Genomic DNA, 16,108 nt, shown 5'->3' with positions numbered 1-16,108 from the left:
CACTAATTAGATTTCAGTTTCTGCTTACCAACGTAACCAACCTTTTTACACACAAAACATTTGAGAAAATATCCAAAAAGTTTTATAAAATAAATAGCCTAAAATGTCGGCCAAACAATTATTTGAAGCTAAAAGTTTTCATTAGAAAGGGGTCTAAGTTTTACTAGTCCCAAAGTTATATTTAAGAAAAATATGATACTTGTCAATATAAGTTTTATTCAGATTATTCATTTTTTTGGGGTTGGCCCAAATTTACTCCAAAACTCAGACGGCATGAGTTGCTCTCAAGCAAGTCTAGTTACAACTTTAATCTATTTATTACAGCTTAGAATCTTGCACAATCTTGCCTATTGTAATACATATGATATTGGATATCACATATTGCATGCACATTCTTAGTATAATATCACATATAATTATGGTATATATAATATTGGATATCACAGCTTAGAATTTTGTTGTTGTATTCTAGGGGCTCAACTTGTATATAAAGCACATCAGTGCTATAAACAGGACAACCAATTCAAATTATATATCTAATATAAATTTTTCACTACTTGTTTAATTTTTATTTATTTTCTCCACGTCTACCAATCAGTGGAAAATTTTTATCTAATATGCGATGTAGTACGGTTGTCGAGCTTGGGAGCACACTGTTGCAAGAAAGAGGATATAGGAGGATTATGGCATACTGAGAAAGAGAGAGAGATTTTTTTGTAACATTTGGCTTGGAGCTTGGGACAAAATTTCGACATTTAGATCAAGGAGTGGAAGACGATGCCGGAGTCTGATTAATGCGAGTAAACATCACATGAACATAATGTAGAATATCTGGTCTACTTGGAAATATATGTGATACATAAATGTAAACAATCTTTTACTTGTGTAGCAAGTTGGTGGCAGTAAGAAATGGACAATAGCTATAAGGAAGGCAATAAGTAGCAGAAAATAACGTGCATGTTTACATGACATGTCTACGTAAACAATCAAGTATAAGATATCATCATTTCATCTATTTATACCATGTTTTTAGATGATTCATCTTATTTTTGAGTTTTTTCCAACCCACAAAGTACCTCCAAAATGGCTGCCCACATAGGACATCACTAAGTATGCGGCCCCATTCGTCTATCTGAAAATATGCTTAGTCTGAAAGACCACACCACCACTCAACATAGCTCAAATGCCCCGGAGTAGGGATGGCCGCCTCCGTATTCATCTATACTAATCCAAATCTTTTTTTTTTTTTTTTTCTAAGGCGGATGGACCATACCTGACGAGTACGGATACACCCAAGAAAATCAAAAGACAAAATACTTTGGAGTGTCAAAGGCAACTCCCCATCACCAGCCCACAAGGTACTACTGGAGTGGCTGGCTACATAACTAGCCACCTAATCTGCAGTTCCATTAGCTTCAGGGAAAGTTTGTTTGGTTTGTTTTTTTTTTTTTTGGAAACATAAAAAAATAATTTCAAAGTAATTTTATTTCAGATTTTAGAGTACCATTCCAAAATTTCAAAATGCTCCATATATCAGCAGAATTATCTATTCCCGCCCGGATTAAATACCTATAAAATGCCAAAACGAAAAGCACAAGATGGTATCTCCTCCACTGCTTGACGCTGGTTATTCTTCCCTTCCCGCAGTCTCCCGTTTTATTCTCCTCCTATTCCCTCTTCCTTTCTTCACTCCGCTCTGCTCTTCCCTCTCCTCTTCTGTGATCTTATCCTTCCCCTTCGAACGAAGAAACCCCAAAGAATAAATCCATGAACAACTCCCTCCGCCTTTCTTCGCTCCGCTCTACCCTTCCCTCTCGTGACTCTCAGAACTTATCCTTCCCCTTCGAACGAAGAAACCCCAAAAAATAAATCCATAAACAACCTCTCTCTTTCTCTCCAACTTCGAGGTTTCCGGTCGCCATGGCCGATGCAGCCGACCTCCAAGACTGGGAATTGCTCAGCTCCCGCTCCTCCGAAGATCCCAAGGCCTTCGAGGGCTTAGATGGCGATGGCGACTCCTATGGCGGTGCCATCGAGTTGGATTACTTCGCCCTCGACTCCGAAAATCGCCGCATCGAGAGGGAGTCCTCGGAGGAGGAGAGCGAAGAAGGCGGCGTTGATTCCGACAACCCTACTCGGGTCCTTCCCGATTCGAACTCCAGGGATATGGAGCGGTCGAGAGGGGAGGTGGAATTTAGAGGAAGTGGGTCTCCGGTGAAGAATTCCGGTGGTTTTTGGTCCGATGGGTCGTTGGATTACCGGAGTTCGCTGGCTGATAGCGAAAGTGGGGAGCTTGGTAATAGAGGGGGTTCAATAACCGAAGTCGGGGTTGAAGGAATCGAGGCTGGGTATCAGGACTCTAGCGATGATGAGAGTGGAAAAGGTTTGGGTTTTGGAGGGAGCAGGCAGAGTCAGGGAATCGAGACAGGGTATGAGGAGCATGGGGTGGAGGACTCTGGTGGATTGGTGAAGATGGAAGATGGCTCGGGTTCCTTCGAGAATGTACCTAATAGCGACGGAGAGAAGAGGGTATTGGCTCGGTGGAAGATGCCACTGGATTTCATTAAATTTTATGTTTTTAAGATGAGGCCGGTTTGGTGGATCTCCATAGCTGCTGCAATTATGGGGTTTGTTACGCTGGGGAGGAAATTGTACAAGATGAAGAACACCAGCCGGACTATTCAGCTTAAGATTGCCTTTGATGACAAGGTGACGTTGTCTTCGGTCCTGGTTTTGAACAATAATACAATTCTTAGACCGAAGAAAGTAGAAATGTTACATAGAAATTTGACTACTTTGATGATATCTATTACAAATTTAATATTTAAGTAGTTATGGACTAATGAGTAGGTTGTACTGACTGTCAAAACAAGCATGGTATAATTTAGTCATAGCAAAGGTATATAGTGGGAAAAATCCCTAGCTATAAGTTTTTGAATAAGCTTCATATCTTTGTTAAGCTTAATTAATAATATCTTTTTGTTTGATGTGGATAATGCATGCTTTGAATTTACAACACTTTGGTTTCTTGAATTTGATATAATTTGAGGTTGCAGTGAAATACAAATTTTGTTGTTGTAATTGAGAGAACTTTTTTCTTGATATTGAATGGAAAGTGATGTCATATAACTTATATCTTAATGCTGACTTTACTGAATATGGTAGTCATGCACTGCATGGGAATATGGTGGGCTGATTTCTGCTGCTTTTACTTGCTTCTGAGAGTTGAGTGGGTGGAGGCACATGTGCATGCACATGTCTTCCATACTCTTTATGCAAAGGTAATTTGTCCTATCGACAATAACACAAGAAAAGCTTGCCTGTTTTCCTCATGGTGTAGTCCAAAAGCATGAACAAAGCTGTTGCATGAGTTTTGTCATTTCTGGATGCATGAATAAGCAGGACCGGCACATTGACACGTATCGTATTGTTATTAAGAACCGGAATAGTCTTGACTTAGCTTTTCCCAAAATTCATCTTATAACAAAATGGAGTTCTTTTTTAATTAGAAATTCATGTGTTGGAAGGAGAGATTAGCATTTAGATTCGCAGGAGCAGGTTAGAAGGGAAATTCATATGAAAGTGATAAAGTTACTTAAAGGAAGCACCTAAAAGAAAGTATTATATGTCTAACAAGAACTTTGAGAGAGAAAGAATCAGGCCTTACTATCTCTAAGATTAAGGTGGAGTAAAAAGGAGGAGGGTGATTTTTTTCCCCCAGATGAGAAGAACTGAATGGGAGAGAAAGGGGCACCAGTGATGAAGCTTAATAGCTGAAGCAATATGTTGTAGGATGGGCATAACTTGTTTGGATTGCTTCATAACCTTAAATCAACCTAAATCAAGTCTAGCTTGAATTTAAGTTTAACTTGCATTCCCCTCAAAGCATTAATCATGAATCAGTAATTGAGGAAAAACCGATTAGTATATACTATCAAATGTAATATCATGCTATGATCTGTAATATTTTAAAACTATTAATTAAAGTCATGCTATGCCAGCACAAGTTGGCTGGTGAGTGCACAGATCCACTTGCAGTGGAATACCACACCAAAGGCAGTATTGAGGGCTGCTGCTTTGTTGCAGTACTTCCAGGGCAAATGCAGTAGACTCATCCAAACAACACGTCTTTATAGCATTAGCGGTGGTGATAAAGTTTGGTTGCTAGGCCTCCAATGCAAGCACCCGGAAAGCAAACCATCCAGGATGTAGTGCCCAAATTTGGAGCATGTCTTACTAAACCAAAACCCAACATCTTCTAGCGCTGCTATCGGTAGTTGAAACTCAAATTCAAGGTTCCCCTTTGCTTTAAGCTCTCTGGCAGTGACCTCCAGAGGTGGTCACATCCCCAAGAATTTCCTACCAGGCAAAATTTCCAGGGCTGCCACAGAAGGTGCATCTCTGCATCCTCAAACATGACCGACTTGGTGAGACATGCCCGGAGCTGCTCGATGTTAGCTGATGCGAACACATGAGTCTCCTATCAATGCAGGGGTCTGCCTCTTGCAACTGCTGCCCACGACCTCCTCCATCATCTTTCACACCCCGGGCCTCTCAATGCCTGGTGGAGGTGATCTATCATCTTTTGCTTGGATGCTGGGCTTGCACGAGGCTGCCTGCCCATTCACCAGATCCTCACCTCCACACAGCCCTTGCACCTGCTCATTCTTCATACTAGTCACTGTTTCACTGTGCCAGCTTCTTTACTGGTTGTCATTGGTGCTGTCTTCTATCCCATCGATTGCTAGCTTTAGTGCATGCTTAGTATATGTTTAACGGTTGCATCTGTTGAGGTGGTTTTCAGCAAAACATTGAAATGCTATTAATGAATTAGGAGAAATTAGTTTATGTCACTTCAGATCAATCTCTCCACCATGATATTTAGCGAATCATTCCTTTGAATGTAAAATGAGGCATGAATTATTAAACATATATCTTATTTGTCAGCTGTACAATCTTCTTGACATCAGCTTGTTGTGGTGTAAAATTACTTGGCAGGTTAATGAAAATTTCATGCATTTGGGCGGACTGATTATTTTGTCTTGTCATGACTTGATGGTCATTATTAATCAATATGATTTAGCAGATCCTGGCTTATACCAAGATATATTTTTCTAAGCTTTTTGTTTAAGTCAAGCTGGTCCTTTTTATTTAATAGCATGTTTGGATTTTAGTACTACCTCTCAATGTTCAATTCAGCCCATCCAACTCTTGCCATCTTTATTGCTCTGTTGTATATTGCCTACATCATAGGAGGCAGTAATTTAGAGTGCAGTTCCTTGATATTTGTAATTCCTGAAACATATATGATTTAAACAGTTAACTGCTGCATTTCTTAGTTTTCTTTTGCAACGGTTTCAGGTCCAGACTAATCTTCCTCTTGGAAATCTGCTGGTCCATGATTTTTTTTCATTCTTGGTTGCTACTGCTTAACCAATTTGTCAACTGTTAATTAGTTCCATATTGATCTTCGACTGATAAAGCATAGGTTTTCTGAAGTTATGATGACTGAGGAATGATGTTGACTAATGAGGCAGTTATTATAAATCTAACATGAAAACTATACCTTCTATTTCTTTCAAGTTCGCTGTAATAGATCTCTGAATGTATGGTTTCAAATCACTTGATAAATAAAACTCTTGTAAAAGACTTATCCTTCTTCTGCTACAGTTAAGCATTTTATTTCCTGAATATCATTTTTCTATGTTGCGTATTAAATTAAGCAGAAGGTGTCCCAGTTAAAGGTCCATGCTGCACGCCTAAACGAAGCATTCGCAGTGGTGAGACGTGTGCCCATCTTCAGAGCAGTTCCAGCGGGTGGTGTCGCTGCATGGCCCATGGTGCCTTCAAGATGATTTCGTCTCCTAATACCATCCAGGTGGGGGTTGAAAATGGCTGGTGGACGGTACTCTGCCCCTTTCCCCCTGAAGCTATGCATCTCCAGGACAGGAATATGGGAAGCTCTCCTTTATATTTGGTTGTGTACTGGAGTGAACTACAACTACATTATTTTTATGTTTTTTTCAGTCTAGAAAGTATGTAGATACCGCATAATTCCAAAGTCACTCCCAAACAACATTGTTAAACATCTTTTCGAAATTCCACTTTTATGATTTCAAGACACCCTTACCGCAAAAAGGTCCAGTTTGAGAATTTCACCTTTGATCGAGTATCAAATTTCAGTCAAGATTAATAAAGAGCGAAGGATGCAGGAAACTCGGTGAAAGTTAACAGGGTATGACAGGTTCAGACTTCAGACATCAACTTGAATATCTCTAGATTAGGTCAAGTTTAGATTTCAATCTCAATTCCGAGCAAGCTTGGTATTTTCTGGTTGGGTTTTTTTTACCTCGAGCTAATTCTCATGGCTCCCCTTTTTTACCTAGACCATGTGCATTGGATTTCACCTTAGATCAAACTTCGCTTGATCTATTAGAAGCAGGGAAAAAAATCATGGTCAAGAATACATTTAGTTGGGACCTAAATCCATGTCACTCCATTTTTCTTGATAAAATATTTTCATACCAACCTCTAAAAAAGGGGACAAATTACCCTTAAAAACTTAAAAAAATGTTTGTCAAAAGTGAGATTTGAATCCTTTTCAATGGTTTACCATACTATATGCCATCTTAATCAGCCAACAGTGTCGGAGACTTCATCATTAGCAATCTGTCCCATGTGTTGTTTAAATTTGACCATTCCCCCCAAAATTTGCTGTTATGAAATTGTCATAACTATCATACAATGTCATTATATTAACCTTCATAATGTCCTGCCCAAACATATATATTGATATGATGTAGCTGAGATGCCCTGAAATTGTTATGACAGCCATAATGTAAAATTGTGGTGGATGTATCATGCATGCATGCGTGTGTGTGTGAGAGAGAGAGAGACAGAGAGAGAGAGATGCTATAAGTCAAGATGAGCAACATCAGCAACAAAGAACATACAATGGTGTTTTTGCCCTCCATGTCAAACTGCAAAAATGGAGAGTAGGAGGGTAGGAATTCAAGGCCTCCTGTGTATTAAAATTTTTGGCTGCAGTGGAACGGATGGGTCTCTTACAATGGCTTCAGAGGACCAAAGAGGAAAGCTGTAAAGGCTATGAATTGTATCCATGCTTGGTCTTATAAACCAAGAGGACAAGTATTGCTGGTAGGTATCTAGTTCTTACGGTTGGCAGACATATGGCAACGCATGGCAAGTCTCACACCATGCACAAAAGAAGGTGTCACCGATTTGCCATTGCAAATAGAGTAGATGCCAATCCATATGTGAACAAATATATGAATTGAATCGAAACCAGACCTAGGATCTCAAAATATCCTGGGAGAGGATAAGGTAGAGGCCTAGCTTGAAAAGCTAAAGAAAAAATGTAGAAGGGCCTAACTAATGATCACGAGAGTTAATCTAATAGAGCTGATTGCTTTTTAGTGGTATGTTTTCATATGTTCAGGGCAGTTTCGGTCTGCAATTGTGTTGATTTATTACTCTCTGATTCAATGCACTAATTCTCAGATTTTCATGACTTTTGAACTGGGTAGAAACTAGGAAATTTGGTTGCAGGATAAGTTGGGATATAGTGAAATTGTAACAGGATTACAGTTGAGAACTTGAAGGCTGCATGGATTCAAGCATGAATGTGGATTTTTAGTTCTGTTATTGTGATATTTCGGATTTTCCAATGCAGTTACATGGAGATGCCAAAGGTGATGCCTTTGGCCCTGTGGAGCTGTATTTCTTGCTGAGCACCATGACCCAGCTGCGTGTATGTGTGAGCCCCGCTCCCACCGAGCAAGAAGTTATTCGATTTGAACCGATTCCAGCTTCTGCTGCCGGAGATGACAGCTTGAGGGCTTGCAGTCACAAAAGAAGGATTCACCTTCCTTCGCATGAATCCATTGTCAGATCACCCACCATACGTCATTCATTTATCTGCACAGATCTCAATGCAACTGTCGTTCTATCGAGTCGGCTTACATGCTTAACACCTGGTCCTTTGTTCGACTGTCATTCGAGTTGCTGCTTACATGCTTCTTACAGGAGGCGAATGTCATGAAGCACAGGATTGCACATCCATTTTATGACCTGGTTCTTTCTCTGCGTTTCTCTTTAGGTTTGTGTTCTTAAAATGTTACAGCTTAGCAACTTACAGGAAGCAATCAGGTCTGCTGTGACACGACATGATGGATGCTATCATAAGTGTCATGTATATGCTTATTTTGTGGAATATTACATCCTCTGGGATAAAAAACAGTTTGAACAATCTTATTTGTAGCACATTATCACCTTTTAAAGAAACCTCTACATGAATATGAAAGAAAAATCCCTTGCCTTCGAAATTTGTGTTCTGATGAAGATTGCATGATTTTTCTATTGCAGTAAATCTCAATAAAAATCTTTTTAGGATGCTTGGGAAACAGCTTTCAGCTTGTAATCCTTCCTTGGAAGCACAAGAATAAAATCTTTTTGAGCACACAAGAACAATATGATATCAAGCTTTTTACATGGATACCAAGTTGCCATATTCCCCCTACTTTGAGGGTCATCACATAAGTGGAGTTATATATAAGCAATCAGCCTGTGCAAATCATTAACAGCATAATTCTAGGTTGCATTTCCCTTTTGTAGCATGGATAACCACTTTACACCAACCAGTGGAAGCTAAGTTTTGAGTATAAAAATACAAGAATCAAAAAGCTACTTGACTGTCATAATATTTTATATGCTATGTATGTAGAGTAAGAAGCAAACAAATGAGTTCACAATGGCTCTTTTCTAGCAGATTTGGCAAGAATGGAATGTGAGAATTTTTGTTCAAAAGAAAGCATCTACTAGTACAGTTCTCTGAAGAACACTCCAAACCTTTAAACAGGGGGAAAATTTGTGCTCAGTTAAAACAGCAGAGAGTCACAAAAAAATCTTGTGGCGGCTCTGTCCACATTGGTGTCTTACAGCTTACAGTGATTCTACTCTTGCTGATTGGTAACTTGCACCAAATTCTAGCTGTACTTATTCCGATTTCCAATTAATAAATATGAGGGAAGTGTCTCACTTCCTCCATTATTCCTCAAAGAACAAAAAAAGTAAACAAATGAATTCTTCACCAAAAGAGCCATTGGTAAACTCTTAAAATTTATTTGAGGTGTAATAGTATTCTATTCTCGTATATTATTTTGTTAGCAAAGCGTAGATTATAGGGCTTTAAGGTTTTTTCCATAATAACCATTAAAATATTGAATCGATACGCACCCAAATCACACTTTCAGGTGGACTAAATTCTGGGGGAAACCCTCTAAGGATGCCTGCATGGTGTGTTTTGGTACACGGTTACCGAGGAGGATACACCACAATGGCTCTTCCTTGCCCTCCTAGGCTACCCACCCCACTGCCATTGGTTGCCAAGCTGGTTTTCGGTACTACAAATCCAGCAACCCTAACCCTAACATCTTAACAGGTGCCCTCATCAGTGGTTCTGATCAAACTGATGCCTTTCTTGTTGGTTCTCTTTCTTCCTTGGTTGGAAGCTAGGGTAGTAAATAATTAGTAGGAAAAAGGTGTTGCACTCTTTCCATGGATGAGTGGACTATGTTAACATTACCTAAGTTTATGGGCTTCCTTATAAATTTAAATCTAAAGCTTCTTTGAATGAATTGTAACTCGTAATGTTCCTTGGAATTCATAAAGAAATCGATCTGAAATTTGTGTTATGTGGCTCATATAATTTTGGTACTTGTTAAGCATCCAAGCTTCCCATTTTTAGTTGAGCTACAAATACCCTCCAAATAGCTAGTTATCCCTGTTCACTCATTACCACCCATATATAGTTATCCCAGACTTAGCAGCCTTAATTAGGACCATTTTCTCTCCTGATTACATGCTGTTTAGGTTTTTCTGGCTTCAAGAGCAATAGGCCTCCACATGCAAATAACTGACTTACAACCCTGTTACCTCTTCCCTATTGCTTCAAGTTAACGAAAGGAACATTAGGACATACAGTTGCAATTTGATGAGAAAAATGGGATTGGAGAAGACTCTGGTTCTCGGGATTTTCGTTGCCTTTGCAGCAGTTGGTGTTTCAGGCCACCCTGACTACCAGGATGCTCTTTCAAAGTCTCTCATTTTCTTCGAAGGCCAGCGCTCAGGAAAGCTTCCTCCAGGACAGAACTTGAAGTGGAGGGCTGACTCCGGGCTCACCGATGGATCGACAGAGAATGTAGGTTTTGTTCAGATTATCTGAGCTAACAAATTTTATTGCATTCTGCAAGTTTTCATCAGTTGGTTAAAGATTTCTATAATTTGATTAGTAATTTTATGAAGCTTCAAATAATTCAGCCTAAATGATTTGCATGTCTTCTTAATGAAGAAAAAAGAAAAGAATGCCACTGGGGCTTTGATCTGCCAGTTAGCACCTCACTCACCAGTTGGATGACTTGGTAAGATAATTGCTCACACCAACAAATCCAGGTGACTAATTTAACTGCCTTCTCTTTGCGCCCTTTAAAAAGCCAACCATCTAAATTTGAGAACAGTTGTTAATGTTCAACCATCCAATGGCACTTCACTAAATGCTTGCATCAAGAAAAGAAATGAAAGTGTAGAAATAGAGTTATAGCATGACCAAGAGGGATAAGATCACAAGTAGGTAATTTAGAATGTCACAAAAATAATCTAGAGTACTTTGTTTGAGAGAATCTTATCATATGCAATAAGTTGATGGCATTGTGCTTGTTGTTCACCCATAATTATGAAGGTATTGATGGTACGCTTGGTATGAATTCCAAATCAAATCTGCAAACACACAAACTGAGAACAGATTTCATCGCTGCCGCATCTGAGCACTAGAATCTAATTATCCTTTTTCTATGCCTCTTTTTTCCCCCAATCATATTCACTCTTCCTTTGATAAAAGTAATGTTCTATGTGTTAAAATGACAAAGAGGCGAATTCCTGTCACCTTTGCTTTTGTAGCTCCTTGATTGTTTTTGGTGCGCAAGGATCGACTTTGCATGAATATGTTTATGACAAGAAGTCTGGATTTTTTTTTTTAAAAAAAAATCAAATTGGTGATCATTTTTGTGATGTAAATAATGAAGATCCTTCTGCATAGCAATCTAAGTACCAATGGTTCAGGTGGATCTGACTGGTGGCTACTATGATGCTGGGGACAATGTTAAATTTGGCTTCCCCATGGCCTTCACAACCACAATGCTCGCATGGAGCGTCCTCGAATTCGGGAGATGGATGCCCAAGGAACTAGATCATGCTCGAGAAGCAGTGCGCTGGGGCACTGACTACCTCCTCAAGGCCTGCAGTGCTCTTCCTGAAGCACTTTACATTCAGGTTTGTTATATCAAGACCTTTTTTAATTTATTAAACTGCTATCCCAAGTTGTCAAGATGACCCACTTCAGTTTGCATGAACAAAAGCATTTCCCAAATTCAGACTCTTTATTACATTTAATTAGCAGCATTACTTGTACCATGCTTTGTTGCACAACCTTGACCTCATTCATGACACCAAATGCTGCCAACGGGAATTGAGAAGGTGGCATTCCCACTGTATTTTTCAAATCCTTTCATGCCATTGCATGTATGTTCTTCTCTGATTTACAGTACAAAGCCTATGTTTGGATTGGTAACAATAATATTCTGATCAGAGAAATATGGACTCATCGAATTATCTGTGGAATCCAATAGAGAACAAACAAGAATTTTTTTCAGAGATATGATCTGACCCAGATGCATACAATGTAAACTGAGAGCAGGTTGGCGATCCAAATACTGACCACAAATGCTGGCAACGAGCTGAGGACATGAGCACACCTCGGTCTGTCTACAAGGTCACCCCTTCAAACCCAGGCTCCGATGTTGCAGCTGAGACAGCTGCCGCCCTCGCAGCTGCCTCCCTCGTGTTCAGGCGCGTTGATGGGAATTATTCCAAGAAGCTTCTGCAGACTGCAGAGAAAGCCTTCACTTTCGCCGACAATTACAGAGGAAACTACAGTGACTCCCTTTCTTCTGTTGTCTGCCCCTTCTATTGCTCTTACTCTGGCTACCAAGTAATGCTGCCCACTTTCATATACTGATGCATGCGCTTTGTTAATCCACTGAACGTCTAACAAACAAAAAATCACCAACTATACTGTGATCTAGGATGAACTTCTATGGGCAGCTGCATGGCTGCTCATGGCCACGCAAAACCCTTCCTATCTAAGCTATGTTCAGTCTCTTGGCATCAACTCTGACTCAGATATGTTTAGCTGGGATAACAAGATTCCTGGTGCTCGCGTGCTCCTGGCTCGGGTACGTTCTTTTTCCTAGCTGTGTTTTGATATCACCTGGTCATTTATGTAGATTTCTCACAACATTTTGTCGACGATTTATATTTAATTAGTTGAAAATGAAGGGTTTCTCACAGCACCTGCGCCTAGAAGTCAGCAGCCCCTTCCTACCTTACTATGGTTTTCGTTACTATGATTTATATTTAATGCCGACAACTCCCCAGGTTCACTAAAAGAGGGGTACTCCGCGAAAGACTATTGAGTGACCTGTCGAGCTGATCCGACACCAAGTGGGTGGAAATCCTTTCAGTCGAGTCGAATGGTAGGGAATCGCAATAAAGCGCGTAGTTCCACCTGCTTTTAGCCCTTCCCTTACACCAAGTTCGAGCTCTTACTCATTCAGATAGGATCTTACCCCCCGAGCTGGCGCTCGACCCCTAAGGGGTCTTTTAATGGCTCGCTTGAAAGACTCGTGGAGGCCTCCCGAGATGCGAGATGCGCAGCCTTTGATCCAATCCAGCTTCGAGGGCCTTACCAGACAATAGAGGTTGGCATCAGACAGAATTGATAGGATAGGCCGATATTGAGATATGCTCGATCACTCTCTGATTTTGATGAACCATACGCTAATTGACCTTGAAAGAAAGCACCTGCTTCCAATTTTTTTTATTGATGCACCTGACTCGCTTGACTTTGATTGCCTGGCCTTAGCTTGATTCTTTTGGCATTCGACTAGTCATTCCCTCTATGCTTACTCTTTTTTGCTCCTTTGAGCGCCTTATTCTTTTACTACCTAGAGTAGAAGGTACGAGTGAGGTCAGCTGTCGTGAGATCAAACCAAAGTGCAAATTTTTCGATAGTAGTCCGGTCGCACCCGAACAATAATATTCCAGAGGGAAATGAGAAAGAAAAAAAGAAGAAAATTCGTTTACCAGTGTTGAAACAAACTTTAGGACCTAAACGGTTGATGCTTAGAAATAACCATTGACATATACTCCTTAAGTTCTTATATTCGATCGCATTAATCGCTTGCTTTCGTATCTTCTTATAAGATGGAATGCTGCATCATAGAGAAGATGCATTTGATGAGCCTTGAATTTTACAGGAGTATCTTGTCGAGAAGAACGAAGCAGCCTCATCATTCAAAGAGCAAGCAGAGAGATTTATGTGCAGCGTGCTACCAGACTCCTCATCTCGGAGCGTCGGCTACACACCAGGAGGGCTATTGTACAAGCTCAATGGAAGCAACCTACAGTATGTGACCTCTGTCAGTTTCTTACTATCAGCCTATGCCAAATACTTGAAGATCTCCAAACAAACTTTCAGCTGTGGTGATATGGTTGTCTCTCCATCCATTTTGAGGAAAGTAGCTCAGAAACAGGTAACTGAATGAATGCTCATGTCTTGCTTGTTTGAATTTTAATTAGTTCATAATTTGAGCTCATGTCAAGGCTCTCTATTTATTTAGCTATGTTAGCAAAAGCTGGACTAAGACACCAAGGAGTTCATGCATTGGCAGACCTGCAGGAATCATATGACATAAGGCTTATATCATGCCTGTTTGATTGTGTTTGGTCTATAAGTGACACAAAAGTTTAGCTGAACTCAGAGACTTAAATAATGTCAGTGTAGGTAGGTTTATAGGCATCACTTGGTGTCTAAATTCTCTTCATTGCTTCTCTTCTTCAGGTGGACTACATCTTGGGAGATAATCCAAGGGGGCTGTCATACATGGTAGGCTTTGGCAACAACTTTCCACAGCGCATCCATCACCGAGGCTCGTCGATCCCTAGCATTCGCTCTAACTCGCAGAACATCGGTTGCGACCAGGGCTTTCAGTTTTACCATGCCACCGATGCCAATCCAAATATATTGACAGGGGCTGTAGTTGGAGGGCCTGATCGGAACGATGCATTCTCCGATGACCGGAGCAGCTATGCTCAATCAGAGCCAGCCACATACATCAATGCTCCACTTGTTGGAACTCTCTCTTACTTGGCAGCTTGCTTCAAACCTTGAAAGAAGTTGTTTGTAGATGACATTTACTGAACTATATAGAAACTGTTAGCTTGGTGGCTACAAGAATGCCTCAAAGTAACTTGTTTAAGTGTATGTATCTCCAGTCTGAAGGAGTTTGAATCCTCTGCAACCCTAGCTGTTGGAGATTTCCAATGCTTAAGTAGATGAAAATAACAGGGTGTATGATAGATAATCCATTCATGTAGATGGAAACAGGGAGAAAGTTGGTCATGCTGCTCTGTGAATGAACTCCATGCGTAATAAAATGATGCAAGAAAGCTAGCCCCTACCTTCCAAATAAGGTCTGATGATTTGATGATACAGGTTGTTCCAGTGTATATATATACTTCCCTCCTAAGGAGTTGCTACACATGTACATGTTCCATCTCAAAATAGACAAATTAGGTGTCATACTACTAATGGCCGGCTATGTCATGCTGCAATTCAGTTGCAAGTACTCATTATAATTGCAAAAATGGTTTAATTTGATTTTGATACTACCCAATAGGTGCTAAGGGTGTGGAGTTTTGTAAAGATGGATCATACTTTCTTTTTCTTTTTTTTTTTAAGAGAAAATTGATTGTGAATTTACAACTATTACACCCTTTCCCTTATGAATTTTTAAGAAATATATTTACATGTACATGGTTCTATATTATATAGCAATTGGAGATAGGGTATAATGGTCTGAAAAATGGATAATTCTTAAAAAAAAGGGGCTTTTTAGCATCTAACTCCAAACATCTTTTATATTTTTACAACTCGCAATCCATCCCAATACTAAATTATCATATGGGGTCCTAATTAACTCCATTAGTATGGTGAATTTTTTATCGCATTTCTTCCCCCCTCCCTCTTTCTAATTGGTCCTTCGAAGTTTTTGAGCTACAATGTTCCTCAATGCAATTATCTTCAAATTTTGATATAAAAATAGTAACTCAATTCTGATAATGATGATGGCAAGAAGGTCAATTTTGATTACAATTATATTGAGTAGCATGAATGACTAACAGCTAGAATCTTTGAGGGACTAAATGAAGAGCGGAACAGGAAAAAATATAGTATAAATATTCCATTATAACTAAATAAAAACTTAGCTTAGGGTTGTTATTAGAAAACTTTTAGTATAAGAGAAGATTTGGCTTATGAATATATAAAAAAATATTTATATATTCATGAACTTTGCATAAAATCCATAGATTAATATATTTTTGCAAAATAACTTACATTTAGGGGTATGTAGACAACTTTATTCTTGGGTCTAGATAGACTTGAGCAAGGACATCCAGCCTTCCTAACCTAATCTATGGGAGGCTTGGGCACAGATTTCATGCTTGTTGAGCCGAGTCGGGCCCCTAGATTCATGTTGCTAACATTGATCACTGTAAATAAGCAACCGAAAAGAGAAAACTTGAAGGGTGAGATTCTAGAGAAAAGCAGATTTCCCCCCTATTTTCCTATAATTGGAGAGTTTTCTTTGCTATTCCTCCTCTTTCTAAATCCTCATTCCTACAAAAGAAGGAGAAAACAAAGTTCTCACCATCAAACTGCCACAGATGCATGGAATTGATTAACAATTAATATTTGATGGATGGATGAATCCCATGATATCCCATGAATGTGGCTGATTTTAAGTAAAAAGAATGTTTAATATATGCTTTGGATTCCTCCAATCCCAAAACTGCTCTCTTTGCTCAGCATTCAGCAGGGATAAAAGCACTTGATTGTTTACATGATTGGAGTAGAAAAGAATATTTTACTTACCAATGTTTATATTAGTCCTAGCATTTGTGCATAGAAAAT

General features: G+C 39.5%; 2 protein-coding genes across 3 annotated transcripts; both read left to right on the top strand.

Moving 5' to 3' along the window:
• Positions 1-1,594: 1,594 nt before the first annotated feature.
• Positions 1,595-8,324, top strand: LOC103711081. Of its 2 annotated transcripts, none has more exons than XM_026806247.2 (2): positions 1,595-2,709; positions 7,694-8,324. In XM_026806247.2, the coding sequence occupies exons 1-2, from the start codon at positions 1,921-1,923 to the stop codon at positions 8,060-8,062; spliced, it is 1,158 nt and encodes a 385-aa protein (XP_026662048.1). In that variant the 5' UTR covers positions 1,595-1,920; the 3' UTR covers positions 8,063-8,324. The 2 variants fall into 2 exon arrangements, with proteins under 2 accessions (XP_026662048.1, XP_008795300.1); XM_008797078.4 differs by lacking the exon at positions 7,694-8,324 and adding an exon at positions 5,727-6,138 and having other exon boundaries at positions 1,605-2,709.
• Positions 8,325-9,901: 1,577 nt separating this feature from the next.
• On the top strand, positions 9,902-14,587 carry LOC103711079 (endoglucanase 9-like). Its single transcript, XM_008797075.4, has 6 exons — positions 9,902-10,219; positions 11,137-11,346; positions 11,771-12,064; positions 12,159-12,308; positions 13,392-13,667; positions 13,976-14,587. Exons 1-6 carry the CDS (start codon positions 10,013-10,015, stop codon positions 14,303-14,305), a joined length of 1,467 nt encoding a protein of 488 aa, XP_008795297.3. The 5' UTR covers positions 9,902-10,012; the 3' UTR covers positions 14,306-14,587.
• Positions 14,588-16,108: the final 1,521 nt, after the last annotated feature.

The sequence above is a fragment of the Phoenix dactylifera genome, chromosome 10, assembly GCF_009389715.1.
Source record: "Phoenix dactylifera cultivar Barhee BC4 chromosome 10, palm_55x_up_171113_PBpolish2nd_filt_p, whole genome shotgun sequence".
Lineage (NCBI taxonomy): Eukaryota > Viridiplantae > Streptophyta > Magnoliopsida > Arecales > Arecaceae > Phoenix > Phoenix dactylifera.
This window is presented reverse-complemented; position numbering and strand designations above follow the sequence as displayed.